The 19700-nt window shown below is 39.4% G+C and overlaps 1 protein-coding gene across 1 annotated transcript; it reads left to right on the top strand.

The window, feature by feature from the left end:
• Positions 1-87: 87 nt before the first annotated feature.
• Positions 88-3286, top strand: LOC122666757 (SNF1-related protein kinase catalytic subunit alpha KIN10-like). Its single transcript, XM_043862821.1, has 3 exons — positions 88-249; positions 792-1031; positions 3071-3286. The coding sequence occupies exons 1-3, from the start codon at positions 97-99 to the stop codon at positions 3182-3184; spliced, it is 507 nt and encodes a 168-aa protein (XP_043718756.1). The 5' UTR covers positions 88-96; the 3' UTR covers positions 3185-3286.
• Positions 3287-19700: the final 16414 nt, after the last annotated feature.

Raw genomic sequence — 19700 nt, forward strand, 5'->3', positions numbered from 1 at the left:
TATGTGGAACTTTTATATTTGTTCGCTTTCTTAGACTATTGTTTCAATTTGTTTAGTGGATTATCTTTTGTTATCACTATTGAATATGTGGATTACATGTATTTCCTGGAATGCAATTTCACACGTATGCATCCAGGTGAAGCTGCATCTTCTGCCATTGGGCATCGACTGCCGGGATATATGGAGCATCAGGGAATTGGCTTAAGAACCCAATTCCCTGTTGAGAGGAAATGGGCTCTTGGACTTCAGGTTGAATTTATTCCATTCATTTGGATGTAATACAGGATATGTGGTTGCAGACTAGTTATCCCAGCCAAATACATTACATTTCTCTAAGGGGTTAGCCTGCCAATAGGTGGTGCTGGTAAATGAGTGAACAATCAACCCTATTATTCCAGAATTATAATAAATTGATGGAGAAAGTTTTCCTACATCCTTAGTGTAGGATTAAGACACTTCTCTAGGATTATTAAAACTCCCCCCTATTGCACGAAATCGATAATACCTCCACCCCTTCTGTGCACCCTCTCCCTTGACTGTGGCTGAAGGAAAACCACCCACTAAATCAATTACCAAACTGGTGTATAGCACAATTCTTCAAATCTATGGAAGTATCTGATCTGAAACATTGCTGGCCTGGGGTATCTGACTCTTGACTGGTTTGGTGATTTCAATCCTACTATATTTAATTGTAGTGGAGGGTGATTGCCTCATTTAGTCCTTAAAAACATGTATGGTAAGCCTTGTTTCTTATTTTCGTTAACACCTGGTGATTGGTTCATTCTTGACAGTCTCGAGCTCATCCTCGTGAGATAATGACTGAGGTTCTAAAAGCTCTTCAAGCACTGGAGGTGTGTTGGAAAAAAATTGGTCACTACAACATGAAGTGCCGATATCCTCGCTTTCCAGGCGGTTCTGAAGGCATGGTCAACAGTGCAGTGCATGGTAACCATTACTTTGCGGATGAATCTGCAATTGTTGAGAATGATGGGGTTAGTAGGCAAACAAATGTAGTCAAGTTTGAGTTGCAGGTATGCCTGGTTCTCTGTATCCCTTGTGTTTAATTTTGACATGATTTGTTGGCTTTTGACTTTTATTTTCTGGAAGATCTTATATCTTTATATTTAAGGCCCTGTCAACTGGAGTCACTGGTGTGGTCTACACTCTACCCAAAACATATTTAGTAATAGACACTAGATTGATGGATCATATCTGGTAGGCCCTTGGTCAGACATCAAGATTATTGGATGATCCTAGCTACATTTATTGGCACGGTTTTAATGACAGATTTGGTTAACGAATATGAAAAAGTTAATAGGATTGTTAGGATCTTCCAATTAAGTCCTTTTTGCACTGAGGAAATTTACTTGAACCACTTACCAATGATTTTGCAAAATCTTGACTTTTTAAGCATTTATTGAATTGTTTTTCTGTGACATGGCAAACATAGTTTAGGCTGAATTTGCTTCATTAGAGTTTGATTTGGATCATATATGGACCTTCTAAGTGGCAACTGAACTGTTGTGCGCCCAAAAAAAGGACCACATGGGGTAGCATGGCCAGGTGGATCAACCATAAAACCAGTGTACATGTGTGTGCTTATGTGCATCTCTTTTTTTTTTAGGTTTTATCGGGGGAGGGGAAGGAGAGAAGTGAAGCCAGGGTTCGATCTCAAAGCTTGGTTACAATTAGCCAAATTCCTTATCAGCTGTGCTGCTGGCACCTTAAGATGCTGCTTAGTTGTAATTCAAAGGTCTTATTATGTATGTAAACTCTCGACCTCTGATTAGTTGGGATTAATTAAGGGAAGAAAAATAAAAATAAAATAAAATGTAGGAACTTCCCAGGTTATTATGAACAATGATTATGTAACTAACATGAAAACTTACTAACTAGATAGATTAATTAAAGTTTAGGTCACTTTTCAACTAAATTACTTGGATTTGATTGGGAAGATATGAGGACCAAGGGAGAAAGCTTGATTACCATATTTGGCAGACATTCCTGAATGTCAGTCTTTTCACCCAAATAAAAAGAAATGGTAAGATTTTGTCTTGATTACCTAAGTTTCTATTTTCTTTTGTTAAATTAATTCACTTCCTCCTTTTCCCATGTGACCAGGCGGAGTCTAAGTTTTTAGCTCTGTGAGAGTGTTTTTTCTCCCTTGGGTAGGGCTAAGGCGGGTTTTGTCCCCCGTTGTATTTTGGATTCATTTTGTTTTATTTCAGTAAAGTTTAAGGGCTGCCCTGGGTACCAGATAATATTTGGGATACAAAAATGGGGATGTGGGTTTAAAACTGAAATTACATTCAACTTTTCCCATCTTAGAATGTGTTTGGTGTCGGAGAGTAGGTAAGTGAAGGTGGAAGAATTTGTTCGGTTGTGCTAAGAAATTGCAAAAAAATGAGTTAGATCCATCATTTTTTTAAGGTTTCACGCAGTATCTCACAAATTCTCAACATTTGGTTGAGGGCGAGATAAGTGGATTAGAAAAGCACTATATTGTCTATTCCCGTTGCTACCACTTCTTCAAATTACCAAACTACCTGAAAATGGTAAAAAAAAAATGAACTTTTGACAAACTATCTAGACAAGACATTGAAGATTTATCCTCGAATCCATGAAGACCTAGTCTTTTGAAAATTATAGAGTAGGTCAATCACTTGTTTTTTGAGGGCTCAAGTTACAATCTCCAAATTGTTAAGACGTTTTCTGGTAAATCAATTGTGATTTGGATGTAGTTACTTGCTTTAGCTTTAGTGCACTAACACCTACTTATTCTGCATTTTAATCATATAAAATTGTTTATATGAATGATAAAAGAAATAAGTGGTGTCATGACTCAAGTTGAGTTATGCGACTTCTGAGTCTACTTCGCTATTGGACTGGCATTTTAGAAAGAAAAAAAAACTATGCTTTTGCAAATGACTAATGCATGCTTCTCTTTATGTTTTGATGATTTGAAATCTGTGTGGCATCTGAAAAGCTTCATTAACTGTCATTGGAGTTATAGGATTCTCATCAGCAGTTTCTCAATAATTCTTATGAGTTTGTTAATGTGCTTCTATAGCTCTATAAGACTCGTGAGGAGAAGTATTTGCTTGATCTGCAAAGGGTGAACGGACCTCAGTTTCTGTTCTTGGATCTCTGTGCTGCTTTCCTTGCTCAACTTCGGGTCCTATGATGTTGGGTTCATTCAGGCTGGAGATTTACCCAGGAAGGTCATATGATGCTTGTGAATAATTACGGACATTGTATATTCCGACTGGTGTGATTTATATTTTCAGCTCTTTTCTAAGTTGCAGGCATGCTTTGATTCCCTATAACAAGTTTGTGAACTATGGTTTACTCAATTGTATGAGCTCTGAACATCTTTGAATCAATATGGAACTTTGTTAATTAATAGCTACGAATGTGACCATGGAGATTAGCAAGGGAAGGATGGATAATTGTATATCAGCCATCTGACATTGTTTCGATTATTTGTCGCTAATTGATAGAGTCAGTAGACAGCGTGCCCTTGAAGGCTTTACTCTGTATTTTATTTGTCATTATTACCCTATACAACTTCCACCCCTCCTCTTTGTGTGTGTGTGTGCAAACTCCTCATGCTCTGTAGTACGAATCTCTCTTCATCTTTCTTCATCTCTATGGTAAATGGTACCATTATAGTCATCCACTATTAAAAACATCTGATATAATTAAATTGTACCATGCTAGTCATCCATCATTAAAAACCATGGTAGTCATCCATCATTAAAAACATCTAACAATTAAATTGTACCATTACAGCCATCTACCATTAAATTGGTTGGTTAGATCATTTTTTTTCCGGGAACACTTTTTTGTGCTGTGATTATACTGAAGGTGGTTTAAGAATACAGATATCAGCACCAGCAGGCTTAGGCTTGTTTGATTTTCATTTCATGTTGTCTAAGACTCTTATTGCCAAGTTTTAGCTTTTGTCCTCGCCTCTCTCATTGCCCAAGAAGAAAGTTTCCTTAGTCAAAAAGCCCGTGAGAAATGGTTGAACCTTGGAGATTCCAACACTGCATATTTCCACAAATCCTTAAAACCTTGACACAATGCCAATGCTATTATGCAGCTCAGCTCCCCCGATGGTAGTTTCGTTACCTCAGCTGAAGGCATTAAATTCAAGGTAAACAGGTTCTTCAAGGAGTAATTTCGGCCCCAATCCCTAACTCCCGTTGCTTTCCATCCCTAATGGGCTTTTCAACAAATTTATTGACTCCTATGTAGATGCTCTTCAAAAGATTCCATTAGAGGAAGAGATTGTGGATGCTGTCTGTTCTCCCAAGGAAAATAAAGTTCAGAGTCCATATGGGTTTAATATGGGATTCCTCTCCTCTTGCTGGAACATTATCAAAGACGATCTTGTCAAAGCTGTTCAAAGCTTCTTTTTCAACTTTTCTCAAGTGAAAAGAATCAATCAGACTTTCCTCTATCTAATCCTCGAAAAAGAAGGGGCCTCCACCATGTTTGATTTTAGATCCATTACGTTATGCGTCTTGCTCCACAAGTTTCTTGCCAAGGTTCTTGCTAATAGAATTATTCACCATTGATTCTCTTGTCAGCTCCAACCAATCAACTTTTATTATCGGTAGAAACATCTCAGACAACATTCTTCTCTATAATGAGTTTGTTTGTGGATTTGATCGAAAGAATCACCCTTTGCTGCCCTTGTGAAGATTGACTTGCATAAAGCTTTCGACTCTCTTAAATGGGATTTTATTCTCAAAGTCATGAATATGATGGGGTTCCCTTCAATATTTGTTAATTGGGTTTAGCATTGTATCTCTACTCCTTATTTCTCAGTGTTGGTCAATAGTAGTCCGATTGGGTTCTTCTCTTCCAATATTGGAATCAGGCAAGGCTGCCCCTTGTCCTCTTTCATTTTTACCCTTGCTTTGGAAGTGATTTCAAGAGAGATGCAATGCAAAACTGATCAGCGGCTTAGTACCCCCATATCCAAATGTAAGCATCTCAAGATCACTCACCTTGCCTTTATCGATGATCTCATGATATTCTCCAAAGCTGACTTGAGCTCAATTGAGACTACTATGGGCTCTCTATCTCTTTTTGAAAGTATGGTGGGCGTCAAGATTAACCCACAAAAAACCCCTTATGTTTGTGGCTGGTATTGCTGAGCAAAATAAGCTCCTTTTACAAGAGAAATTTGAGTTCCCTCTAGGGCAGTTTCCTGTGAAATACTTGGGTCTTCCCCTTATCCTTGCCAAGCTCTTGGCTTACTACTATTCCCCAATTCTCGAGTTTCTTCGTAAAAAGCTCCAACTTTGGAAAGGAAAACTTCTCTCCTATCCCGGCCGCCTTGAGCTGATCCGTTCAGTCATGCAATGCTCTTACATCTATTGGTCTGGTACTTTCAGTCTTCCTCGTTCCATCATCAAGGCTATTGAAGCTCTCATGTGGCTATCTTTGGATATGTATTGAATCATCTAGATTCCTTCGCTCTATTAGCTTGTCTTTAGTTTGCCTGCCTAAGAAAGAAGGGGTGCTTAGGTTAAAAAGAATCAAAGAAGTCAACATGGTTGGGATTATTAAACTCATCTGTAAAATTACTACCAAGCACAACAATATTGGGCTCGATTGGATTTATTCAAGGCTCCTTCAAAGAGATCCAATTTGGACCGTTTTCAGCTCTCTGGATGCTTCTTGGGTTTGGAAAAACATCCTCAAATGTAGAAACTTAGCCCTAGGGGTTGTTACTACCAAAATTGTTGATGCAACTTCACCAGACTTTGGATTGATCATTGGCATCCCTTGGGCATCCTCCTTCCCCTAGTGAGCTCAAGAGATATTTATAGGGCTGGTCTCCATAGACTTTCCTCAGTTGCAGACATCATCTCATCCGGATCTTGGGCCCCTCCTCCCTCCCCTCAACTTGCACTTATTTGGAATTATCTCCCTCGAATCAGAAGGGCATCGAGATCTAGAGACTTGATTTCTTGGACTCCATCGACTTCAGGTATTTTCAGCTCCAAATCAGCTTGGAATCTCATAAGATTCAGAGGTCCTTGTACTGGTTGGTTCAAGGCTGTTTGGTTCAAAGGACACATTCCAAGACATGGCTTTTGTGTTTGGTGTACTCTTACAAATTGTCTCCCAACTCATTCTTTCCTCATTCACTAGCATCTAAGTGTCTCTCCAGCTTGCTGCCTCGATTGGAACGGCTTAGTAACTATTGATCATTTGTTCTTCGAATGCTCCTTTTCGGCTAGTATTTGGTCTGGAATCCTCATCAAATGCTGGCCTGGAAGAAAGATTTTGCCTTTTCAGAGAGAGTGGAAGTGGATCATCCAATATTTTAGGGGTAACTTGAATTGTGATAGAATTGGCTTGTTGGCTTTTGTGGCTACCATTGCGCATATTTGGATGGAGCGCAACATTAGGAGATGAACTACCAACTCTAGGTTTTTCAGACAGATTTGGGATTCCTTTTCTTTGGATGTCAGCTCTAAATCCGTCCCCCTTATGTGAACTCCCAAGGAACAGGTTCATTATTGCTTCCTGGGGTCTTCCTTCTTCTCCTCTCCCATTCCCCCATAGGGGGCCAGTTAGCCCTATGTATTGTAGGTTGTTCCCTTCTTTTCTGTTCTCCCCTTGAATTCTGGGGCCTTCTTGTATTCTCTCTTTGATAATGAACTTGTATTCACAAAAAAAAAAAAAAAAAAATTAAATGCCAAGTTTCGGTGCTGTGCCCTGCTTGAATCTCTTTCTCCCACTTCCTATGGAAATGATCCCCTGCCTTACCCATCCCAGCCTCTACCTCCAGGAAAGCTAGTGGCGGGCCCAATCTTCTCCCATGCATACATATATATATATATATATATATATAAACATGTTTACGATCCTTTTTAAGTATTGGACAATGGAATACTTGTCGTTGCTTCCACCATGTTCTTGATTCTGTATGTTATATGCAGTGAAACATTAAAAACTTCAATGCACCTTGTCATCTCGCCCAGAAATGGTGTGCCTTAATTTGTTGGTGAGATAATTTTTTGTAGGAACACAATTGTATCTGTGACGGGGCTTGCTATGGGTAACAACCCTTTCTCATACAAGCTATCTTTCCCTGAAATTGTCATGAGCAACATAAACCAAATGCCATTTTTATGTAAAATTAGTGTAATGGAAGATTTTGGCCTCAATTTAATCCCTATATATAATACTGATAATTTATTATCTAGGTTTAGGCCTTACACTAATTTTTGGGATAATATTTTAAACAAACAAAGGTTAGAGGGTAGCCTCATAAGTGCAGAAGGAACTATAAAAACAGAACAGGAGGAAATGTGTTGAAATATTAAGTTTTCTTTGGGAATCGTTTTGATAGTAGTTTTTTTTAATTTATTTATATAGTAGGAAGTTAAAGTGGACGAGCCTTGGAGCAACGGTTAAGTTGCCTGCGTACATTTGCCCCTCGTACACCCTGCAGTAGCGGGAGCCTCATGCATTGGGACGCTATATAATATATAGTAGGAAGTTAACAGAAGGAGATTCGTTTGAACTTTGGAAATTGCTACATTCAGTCAAATTGCTGGAGATACAAGTTTGCGTAAGGACGCACCAAGATAATAGAAAGTAAACAAACGGGAATCCTATTTAAGAAGTGTGCTCCTCGGATGGATTATTGCATCTCTTACGTAAATTGTGATTTTTACTTGTTTATTCTGAATACAACATGGTTTAAGACTTCTGCTTTAGAAATTTATTTTCTTGTTAGCCATATGTTGTAATATGTGTAACTTAGGTCACATTACTTATTTAAAGTAATGTTTGGCATCAGAGTTCAAAAAAAAAAAGGAAAAATTACACTGCCACCCCCTAAGGTTTGTACTAAATATAGAGCGACCCCCTGTGTTTCTAAATTATACAACCACACCCCCTGAGTGGACCCCTAAGTGGATGGCGTTAAGTATAAAATTTAAATAACAATTTTTACCCTTCAATTAATCATATTCTAATTTTTTATTTTTCTAACATAATGGGACCCACAACTATTTCTTCCTCTTCTCTTTCTTCTTCTTCTTCTTCTTCTTCTTCTTCTTCTTCAACCACCGCCCCACCACCGCTGCAACCTCCGTCTACCATCCTCTACCCTCTTCCACTAACCCCATAGAAAGGGAAATTCGTGGCCATTTCTCCCTGGAGAAAGCCACCCGAATACCCAATTAAGAACCAAATGAGCAAAAAAGAATCCAAAACTCAGTGGTAGTTACCTGTGAGGGCATCGATCTTCACAGCAATGAAGAACACCACATCCATATCTGTAAAGCACGATCTGCTTGTCAAAGATATTGAGACCCAAAGGAGCATCATCTGGAATGTCCCTGGCGAGATACAAAGGATACCATTCCTCTCGCCAATCGTAATCCACAACTGCCTTTTCTCCAATTTCATGTTCCTCCATGGTAGACCCTAGAAGAACCTTGTGATCATCTTCTGATTCTGCTTTCCATCAACAGAGACAAACCCACCTACCTATGTCACTGCAGAACATTTTATCAGTCCCCTTCTTGCTTGATTCAACTTTTTTCTCTGACCCAGATCAAAATGTAAAGCTAAGAACATTTTTGCAAATGAGAGAGAAACATATGTCCTTGTTCTTCTTCTTGCTTCTGTTGTATTGGTGAGGTTATCAGAGAATGGGGTGTGAAGTTTGGACTGCTCTATGGGCAAAATGGTAAGTTCACACCATATCAAGGGTATATTTGTCATTTTAAGGCATCAATGGCCAACACGTCAGCAACTAACGGAATACTCTAACGGAGTGGGGCTGAGTATAACAAATACCATAAACTCAGGGGGTCTAAGTGTATATTTGGAAAACACAGGGGGTCATCTTGTATTTAAGGTAAACCTCAAGGGGTGGCAATGTAATTTTCTCAAAAAAAAAATTGGGTAAACAGAAATTCAATCTGATATATGGGCATGAGATACACAAGTTTTGGATATAAAGTACCAGGAATCAAAGAGTGGAGTATGATCATATTGTCTTACAGTTTTAAGTAGTTATGGTTTGATTATTTGTTTACATTTTAGTTTAAGTACATATGATTTGAAGGCACTTTTCTCCCTCTATTTTCAGTTGATACCAATTTGGAGCTGTCATTGGAGGAAATTTTTTTTATCTGTTTAGTTGTTGGCGGTTTTGGGGGGTTGTATTTAGATGGCCATGTCGATAAATTTTGAAGTTTCAATAAAGGCTAAAAGGTCGTGGGACGTGTGTACAAATAGGGTTTTGAATGCGTTTTTGAAATCTCACCATCCATTAATATCATTAATTATCAGCCGTTGAATTTTTTATTTCTATAAACCTGAGACCGACTATCACCGTATTTGTCTCCTTGTCCTTCGCAATAACTCTAATACAACTCCATTTGAATATACGACCTTCCATTGTAACTCATCCCTCCATGGTAACCTGCCGTTGCAACTCATTCCTTCGTCGGCGACCTCCCTCTTTTCCCATAGTATTATCTCTTCTCCTGTCTCAAGTCTCAACATATACATAGCGGAGATAGTCAGAGTGTTATACCCGCACCCCGGGAGTATAATTAATTATTATTTCTTCCTCGTGACGTGTAGTTATCACTGCCACGTATGCTGGTGAGTTGTTCTCATTGGTGGTCAAACCCAGCTACAAAATTATTGACCACAGTACGAGTTTGCCTGTGGAAACTATTCGGGATCACGGAGGTTGCACCTTGACGTGTCAGGGGTAAGTAGTTGACCAAATTTTGTTGTGTGCTTACTGCCCTCTCAAAGCCCTCGAAGTGTGGTCCAAAGGCCCTGACCTCTTATGGTGGGAACCACCTTCCTACTCGCATCGGATGCAAGGTTACTGGCTGCCTCCAACCCTGCATCCAATGCTGCTGACAAGGACTCTTGTGGGTGAGACCCTGTGGCTAAGGTGCTATTGGTGTCCTGCCATGTTTGACCCTACCCTTACCCCTTTTTATTAACTTGACCTTGTGTGGGCCTTGGGGCCCAAGTGGGGATTTTTTTAAAGCTTGTGTAGGGTTGGATGGTTGTTTGACCCTATCCAAACAGACCCTAGGTTACACTTAGGAGGCCTTATCCAAATAGGCCAATAAAGGTGATTTTCTATATGAGAGAGATGGGTAAGACTATTCCTTAGTCTTTCTTTTTTTTTTTTCTTTCCTAACCTAATCGTGAAAGGAGAGGAGAGCTTTGAAGAGAGGAGGCAGCAAGGAGGAGAAGAAGGAGAAGAAGGTGGGATCGGCTACTTGAGCTTGGATCTACAAGGAGGACCTACTGTGTACCTCAAATCAGGTAGGCCAAGAACCCTCTTGCCTCTCTCCCTTATCTTTTCTCTTTTCGGTTGAGCTTGGAAGGCCCTCCATGTCCTTTTTTTTGAGCTTAGATGGCTCACCTAATTTCAGTCTTGAGTTTGGGTTTCCTCTTGGAACCAAATGGTTTACCCTAAGCTATGTTTTTGGGACTCCATTAATGTATTACAGTCCTATAAAGACCTTTATTTGACCTCTTGCTGAATCTATTTGATTCTAAAGCTTCAACCACCAAAGGAAACCTCAAATCTGGATTTTTGAGCTTTTGATCCTTTAAACCCCCTTAAATCTTTGGATGTTGGGTGTTTCTAAGACCCAAATAGACTCCAAGACACCCCTCCCTAGTCCCTTGAGGCTTAGAGAACCAAATGGGACAACCCGGGGCTTTTAAAGACTTTGAAATCACACCTGGGTTGCATCGGAGGTAAAGTCTGCGTGAGTCCGATGTTGCCTCCGATGTGGCCTGAGCTTGCAGGAAGGTCAGACTCAAGGTCGGAGGCAAGCCTGCTGAGTCCGACGTTGCCTCCGATGTGGCTAGAGTCTGCAGTGAAGGTCGGACTCAAGGTTGGAGGCAGATCTCTGCTGAGTTCGACGTTGCCTCCGACGTAGTTTTTAAGGCTTATAACTTATGTAAACTGTGGGGTTTCTCTATGAGGCCTCCCCTACACTCTCTCACACTCTTATTCATTTCCATAGGCGCCAACATATGTGCAATGGAGTGATTTTGAGCGGAAATCGTTGCGCTTATATAAAGTCTATTTGAAGTAATTGGTGAGTGGGTTTGGGTGACTGTTTGAGCTTGTTTACTATTGCTTATTCATGCATTTATGAATTATATTGTGACATTAACATTCAAGCATGATTGCATATTTGCATTTATTCTTATTTGATGATGATGATTGAGTAGGATGATATGGATTTGTATTGGGTTACGGTGCCAGGAAGTACTGGCACCGGAACCCCCGGATTACGTGGAATTGTATATTGCATCTCATTCTTGCCTGTATGCGCTGTGTTGTGCTGGTACCCGGGGGTTAGATGGAATGGGAAGTTGACACACCCGGATGTACCTCTCAACACAATAGGATTCATGTAGTATATCTGTGATTAGGCTCAGTTTCCTATGCTACGACCTTTACCAACAGGGGTTTAGGTGTTGGGTAGCCAGAGCACCTGCTGCCTGTGGAGAGTTAGAGAGGCCAGGCCAGGGGTAGTAATGGTTATCGGGGTCTGCCTCTGGGTGATGATGACTACGACCAGCGCGGGCTCCATAGTAATAATTGAGGTTTCATTGTGGTGAGAATGGAAGGATCCACAGTGTCTTCCTGAGTTATTGCAGTAGCATATACCCATTGACTTAGCATTGCGTGTTAGGTGGTAAACGAATTAATAATGGCATGCACCATGGACTATTTGTGATTGTGTGATTGTGCATCCCCTTTTCTCTCTCACTAGCTCGGTGGAGCTAACCCCCGTGTACACATTCTTTTTAGATTTGGATGCAGATGATACTGTGGAGCTAGAGATCGTGACTAAGGATCATGACGATGGTTGCCCATGATGATTATGCCTACGGGCTGTACTGTTACTTGGGATCGTTCCCGTTTTATTATTTTTTAGAGCATTGTGCTTTGTATAAACTTTTATGTTTTACCTTTTTGGTAGCTACTTGATGGTCATAGGAATTTTGTAACTATGTTACTTATTATCATTAGCCAATGAACATCTTATAATTATTTCATTTACGCTTCCGCAAACTCTGACCTATCTTGGAATGTAATATTCCTTTGTCTTTCGTACTCTGATATTATTGTATTTTAATATTGGTTTATGACTGTGAGTTGGTCACTGCATCGAGATCCTGGCGGTGAGGTGGGATGACGCGTGTCACCCCAATCATACCCTGATATTATACTTTATCCCTTGTCGGGGTAGGGGTGTGACACAGAGTCTCTGAGAACATTAAGAAGGAGTTTTCATCAGTACTAAAGACATCTAATGGTAGAATCAACCTCAAATCCACCGTCTTACAGATCTAAACGTCTCAAAATCCAAGAACTCAAAAGAATGGTGAGTAGATTTGACATCGTGAAGAAGAAATGCCATCACTATTCTTTCCATTTCTTTGTTACTTTTTTCTACTTTTTGATCGGCTACAACTTCAAGTTTCGATGCTGCTTGAGGATGATGAGAGAAAAAGAAGCGTTTTTTAAGGAACTCTTTCATCTGATTTCAATGGAGAAAGGTAATAATTATAAAAGATAAAGACAAAGGGTACCAAAGATTTAGAAAAATAAGAAGAAATTGGTAATTGCAGAAAAGTCTAAGGAATTTGTGGGGGCAATTACAAATCTGATCGAACTTCAATGTCTTATTCTTCTCTGCATATGAATTGGGAGAGTATTTCAAATTAGTAGATCAATTTCAAAAGACAAAAAACAGTTACCCACTTCTACATTCATCTCTTCTTCTTCCCCATTTACCCTAATTGAATCTACCCAACCTTGAAACGTACCATCCATCCTCCCCTTCTCATCTCTCAAATAATAATGCATGACTAGAAAGGGAGAACCTCATAGTATGTGTCCAAGGAAAATGCGGCATCAAAAGGGCCAAGGTCGACCAAGGTCAATTGACTCTCTACAGGCCAACAAACCAAGTTCCCAAATCCATATAATAAAAATCAATTAAATGCAGCAGCCAATTAAATAGTGAAGAGGAATCTAAAATTCTAAATTCCTTCATTAGAAATCTACACCACAGTTTGAACAATTCAATATGGAAAGAGTTACAGTGCAAAGAAGTAGAAGTTAAAATCTATGTAAAAATTTACAAAGAAATATTTTATGGGTTTTGGGGTTTATGGGTTAATGGGGTTAATTGGGTAAATGGGTTTGGGGTTATGGGTTTATGCGTTATGGGTTTATGGGTTAATGAGTTAATGGGTTTTGGGGTTTTGGAGTTAGGGGTTCTGTGTTATGGGTTTATGGGTTTAGGGGTTAAGGGTATTGGGGTTTTGGGTTTAGGAGTTTAGGGTTGATGGGTTAATGGGTTAATGGGTTAATGGATTAAAATTCGAAATCAGGTAACGGCCCGAATCGACTCAAGTTATCATTCCACGTGGCAATCTTCAAAAACGCTAAAATGAAAAAAAAAGCATTTTTCATTACCATCCTGTTATTTATAGAAATATCGGAAATGACTCTCTTGTCCTCCATGTCCTTTACCTCTCTGTAGAAACAAACACAACCAACTAAAATCTCAGCTGTTCAATACCATCCACGTCATCAATCCGCGTCAAAAACATCCAACGGTTACGGTTAAACTCGCGGCAATAGAAAATCAAGAGAGAGGAGAGAGAAAGAAGCACAGGTCGTTCGTTTAGGTTTCGATTTCTCCTCTCGCAGAAGAGCAGCAGAGGCGAAGAAGAAGAAGAAGAAAAAGAAAGGTTATCTACATGCGAACTAGGGTTTAAACTCACTGTTAGGGTTTTGGACAGCAAGGCACATTGGAAAGGACGGAGAGAAAGGAGGGGAAAACGAGGGAGAAAAGAAGAAAGCAAGAGAGTGACAGCGGAGAGAAAATGGAGTAGCAGAGAGTGAAAAAAAAAAGAGAAAAAAAAGAGCGTAGCAGAGGCACAGAGAGCAAAAAAGAGAACAATGAGAGAGATAGAGCAGCAGAGGGAGAGTGCAAAACGGAAGAAAGAAAGTGAAGAAAAGATCGAGAGAGACAGATAGTGTTAGAGAAGGAGTGAAAAAGAATTTGAGACAAGGAGAGCCGGAGGCTTCTCTGAGCCAGGAAGAAGGGACCGTTGCAGTTGATCGTGAACTCCTCATCTTCTGTTCTTCTTATTTCATTTTCTTGTTTCTTCTCCTCATTTAGTTTTTGCTGTATTTTTCCTGTGTCTTCTTTGAGTAGTCAGTAATACCCCCTTCCCATCTATTTTCCCGGTGTGTAATAATCCCCACCCCTGTTGTTCGTGACCGTTGCGAACTGCTGATTGCATAGGGAGGTCCAAACAAGACCCCAGGTATATTTCTCTCCCTCTCATTTCCAATCTGTTCTTATCTTTTACATTTCAGACCTGCATTTCGTTTGATTTAAGTCTTTGAAATATGTTATTCCATCCTTCAACTCATGTATTTCGTCCATTTGTGAATATTTTAGATGCCTGTGGTGTTATGTGCTATTGTGCTCTGGTTTCTATGATTTTGATGCTCTGTCTCCTTTCTCTTCTGAATACTTTCGGATCAGGTTTCAATTCTGTAGATGGTTCATGTTCTGCTCATATGGCCCTATCCCCATGATCCCAAGTTTTCTTACATTGATCGTTTGCTGTGTGGTATATTATATCTTGGTTTGAAATGGTGAAATTCTGCTATATTTCTTTTCTTGCTTACTGTTTGTGTGCATCATTTTGAGATTTGGTTTGGGTTTATGCTAATTATCTAAGTGATTTACTAGTCTGTGATTGTGAATTTAGTGATTTAATTCTCGAATCAGGTTAGTTTTGTGGGCTGAGTTAGATCGTTGTTGATATTAGAGTGGGTTAATGAACAATTAGTTTTTATTTTGCTGAGAGTTTTTTGATCGGATTTCATCCCCATGTGGTTTTGGTGCTGATCTCTCAGACCTCCAAAATTGTGAATTTGAGTTGGGCCCAATAATTTGGACCCATTTGGCTTTTGGTTCTGGTCTGAGCGGACTAAATCTCTAATATTTTTGTCCTTTTGTGTGAGAGAGCCGGTCAATCTTGCCCTTGGTTTAAAGATAACCCATTAATCGAAAAGAGTTTAAATGGCAATCTTGGGCCCAAGAGGGGTTTAGCCCTTAATTTCTGGCCCATTATAGGTGGGACATCGACCAAAAGGGGAGGGATGTGGTCGGCCTGTGTAACCAATTGGACTTGAATTATGAGGTTTTGGATTTGGTTTAATTAGGATTTTGGGTATGGGCCGTGTTCCCATTCTAGGCCCATCTGGATTTGGAGCCATTTAACCTTGGCTTTGGTTTGCGTATTGGCCCATTAACCTAGTTTTGCTTGAGTGGGGAGTTTGGGCCCATGAGTGCACTTTAGCATTGACTTAGGATTAAGTAATAATTATTCTCCTCCTAATTCATTTCATTTCGAATCGGGGTTATGGGATTCCAAATGAATTTCTAAAACCTATTTTGGGTAGAATTAGAACGTGTGCGATGGAGTGAAAATGCCCATCTAGTGGCTCGAGTTGAAAACGTTACATGATGGGATCCAGTAGGATGTAAGTGTACGCTCTTGAGGACGGGGTTGGGCTAGCCTGTCATCTAGCCCATGAGTGATCATGTTCCTTTGCTTAATCATCTTGATGTATGTTTTCTGTCTTTCATGCTCCATGCTTATTGTACTAAATTTCATGCTCCATGCTCATTGTATTATACTCCATGTTTTGTGCTTAGTATGTCTTTGTATGTCAGTGTAATGTTTAATTAGTTTGCCTATTTGTTTGTTTACATGTAGTTTAGAACAATTTAGAAATCTGGCTTAGGGTTTGAACCCTTGTACATAGCTACCAAGCTTTAGGTACCTAGCTTAGGATGACCTAGATTTAGAATGCCTAGTTTTAGGGTTTGCAAGCTAGCTTATGCAAGCAATGGTCAAAAGAAGGATGACCGGCTCTGGGTCGGGCAGATTGGGTGCCTAACCCCTTCCCAGTCTGTAACCTGACACTTGCTCAATGATCTGGGTAGACCACAGCCTTGTCCAATGCGACATAGTTTCTCCCTATTCGTGGGAGAAATTTGTGGGTCCTAGACCCTTTCTAGGTGGCGGTTTCCTATTGACCCATTTACCCTCTTAGAAGGAATTAGGGTCCTGGCTTTAGTGCACCGGCGAGATCCGTTTCGCATCGAGAACTAACCCTTTAACGGGGGAATTTGGATTTTGCAGAATCCATGGTTCTTGCACATTCAAAAGGGAGCTATCTATTGAATGAATTTATGCATATCTGTGCATGTATATCTGCAAATACATGTTGAATGTCAGTTTCTTTCTTGTATGTTGAGTTTATTTTAGCTGGTTAAATGGATGTTATGATTATATAATTAGAGCAATGATATCAATTTTCCATTGGTAGGAAGAAAGGTTCTTTAATGCAGTTAGATGTACCCTTGTACATTCTGTTGGAAATATTGTTGTAGTTTATTTAGCTTTCCCTGTGAATTTGGCCCACATTTCTTCCAGTATTCGGAGGCTCCTCTTGTAGAACCTAGGGTGTCATGAGCATAGGCATGCACACATATTCCACAGTCATTAGGGCCAAGTACTCGTATCTTAGGGGGGAAGAAGATAATTTTTGTCTATCCTAGTGTCTATCCTAACTCTTCTATGTTAGGATTCCTTTTCATGTGCATCATTTTCATTAAATTTCAGTAGCAGGTCATAAGAAGAAAATACCCTAGTTCAACAATTCAATTTAGCATTTCAATTGTGTTCACGTACTTGGGGCAACCATAGACATGAGCTGTGAGTTTGTGGTCACGAGTGGTCAGCACCAACAACAGCAAAACCCAACGACTTAGCATCCACAAAGAGATGCTAACAACCCAGCGAGGTAAATGAACAAAAAAAGCTACTTTTTTTGTGTACAAGCTATTATAGTTTCTGCTTGTATTTATTGGTACTTGCAGACTTTTTGTCGTCCCAGTCTACTCGCTATAATAGAGGAGACCCAGGTAGAGTTCCTTTCAAGGCTATTGGAACTGTTGACTGGTCTAGATGCTTGGGATGAAGGTAAGAAAAGTGACTTTATACAGTTTGGTCTAGAACTCAAACATTAATCAAGTTTTAGCCTTGTTCCTAAGGTTCAAAATCTTTATTTTTTGCCCTTAGTTTTGATTTTTTTTTTTTTTCGTGCAGCTTGGTCCGGATTCTATACAAATCGTTGTTGTTTCCCACAACTGTAGTGTAGTTGTAGCAGGAGCTTTGCGGTATTGTGAGTTTAGAGCTCACAAAGGTAATTTTCTTCAAATTTTTTCAAACCTTATTCTTCTATCGATATGGTGTAAAATATTAGTTTCAACTATGTACAGGTCGTTGAGATCCTCAAAGATTGTCCATCTTGGTTTCGTGATTGCCGTTGCCTTGATGTCTTGTCTCCAATCCTTGTTGGAAATGGAGGGACTTTAGAGCTTATATACATGCAGGTTCGTTGTTCTCGTGCAGTTTACTTGATTGTTGGAATGAAGTTCAGGTTTTGTTGAACATTTAGCATTTGTTGTTGTAGACATGCACCGATGACATTGGTAGGGCCACACGACTTTTCCATGATTTTTGAAAAGTGAGAAGAGAGATGGGAGTGTAAGGAAGAAAAGAAAGAGAAAGAGAAAGGAAGAGAAGGAAAAAAGGATGAAGGGAAGAAGATTACCTCTCCCTCAACCTTCAAGTTCCGGTTTGGACAGTTGGACTGAGATTTCTAGGCCCAGAATAGGGCCGGGCAGCCTGAGTTCGTCCCAGGCTGACCCGTATATATAAATATCTGATAACATATGGAAATCTATAATACACAATTATGCATAATTATATCATACATACAGCCAGAAAGGGGGTTGGGAGGAGGGGAGAGAGAGCTAGAGCTAGCCCGATCCTATAGTTTAGAAATAATAACAAAATATGGACTACTAGGGTCAATTAGGGCCAACCCGACCTACCTGGGCCTTTTTGGGTCTGGGCTAAGATATAAAGCCTGACCTTGCGATAGGAGGGTTGAGTCACAATTTTTATCTTCTAAAGTGCGGTGTTGTGCACCTTAAAGCGCATTGAATTTTTATCCTCCCAAGTGCAGTGGCCACCATCCGATGCACTGGGCAGTGCACTACACTTGAGAGGACAAAAATCCATTGAGTCATGTGGTATGAGTATGACACTGTCTTTTAAGCCGTAGACGTTCAAACGTCAATTGTCTTCCAAGATAAAACAGTTGTATGGCATCTACAAGTAGTCGTGCACTTGTTGTCTACTATGCACCTTCAAAAATCTCATTATTATGTCCTTAAAATTCTCCTAAAATCTCAATATTTGGTATGCATTTGATTCTTGCAATACATTCCAAGTCGATTTCGCATTCTTGGGTGATAAAAACAGTTAAATTGTTTTTTTTGTTGGGTAGAATAAAAACAGTTAATTTTATTGTCCAAGAATGCGAAATGGACCTGGAATGCATTCCAAAAATGCATACCAAATAGATCCTTCCTATTTACCAATTATTTCATTATTCTCTCCTTAAAAAAACTTCCATGTTGCTAATAAATTGGTTTAATTCATATCAAAACTACGAATCCCATGATCCAATTATCCTTTTAATACTATTCCTACAAATAAGTTGGGTTATATCAAAACCAAGGTTATAAATCTCGGTTTCGATGCTGGTATCGACCCTGGCCAAAATCAAGATTTCCATATGTTGAAATTGATCGAAACTAGGTATTTTTTGGTCGAAACTGATCTAAATTTCTCAAATATTATTGAAATATGATCGATCCAAATATGTTTAAATATGATCGATACAGTATTACATATGAGTTTCATCTTGGAAACTTGGGAATCCGAGATCTTGAACCATGATCAAACCCATAATTCCATGGGGCTGGCTTATATAGAACAACCATAACTTTTGTAAAAATATACTTATCAGAAAAAAGAAAGAAATATTTAAAGGGCTCATGTTGTGTGTGCTGTAGTGCAATCTGCGCTTAGACACATGGGCCTGCCACTCAGGGGGTTAGGATGGTCATTGGATCCACCCCCATGTGTCTGGGCTCAGTTTGCTCCCCCGGCATAGAGAAAAAAAATAATAAATAAGTACAGGATTCAAAAGTAGAATCAGCATAAAGAAAATATTCTTTAGTTGTCCCTTAATTCTATTTAAAATGCCTTACAAAACTGCTCGAAGTCACAGGCTGTAAGCAACTAGGACTTCATTTCCTTCCCCCAATACACTGCATGCATTCCCATCGCTATCAACGCTGCTCCTACGAAAAAAATTTTGGAAACAAAATTTACATCATCGTAGTTGAATTAAACTCTTAAATTGTTAAAATTCTTGATATTTAGGCTATGTTTGCTTAATAAAGAAAAGAAAAGAAAAAAACTGAAAATTTTAGAAAAAGATGAGAGCGAGACGCAGAAACTCATTATTATTATTATTATTATTTTTTATTTTTTTTAGAGAAAGATTTCCTCCATCACGCACCAGCATAGGATGTTCACAAACCCATATAGGGTTTTGGGAATAATACATGCATGCCATCTTTAGCTCATCCCACACTCGTGGTGAAATCACATGGTCACAACAACAAAAAACTTAG

This window comes from Telopea speciosissima, chromosome 7, assembly GCF_018873765.1.
Source record: "Telopea speciosissima isolate NSW1024214 ecotype Mountain lineage chromosome 7, Tspe_v1, whole genome shotgun sequence".
Taxonomy (NCBI): domain Eukaryota; kingdom Viridiplantae; phylum Streptophyta; class Magnoliopsida; order Proteales; family Proteaceae; genus Telopea; species Telopea speciosissima.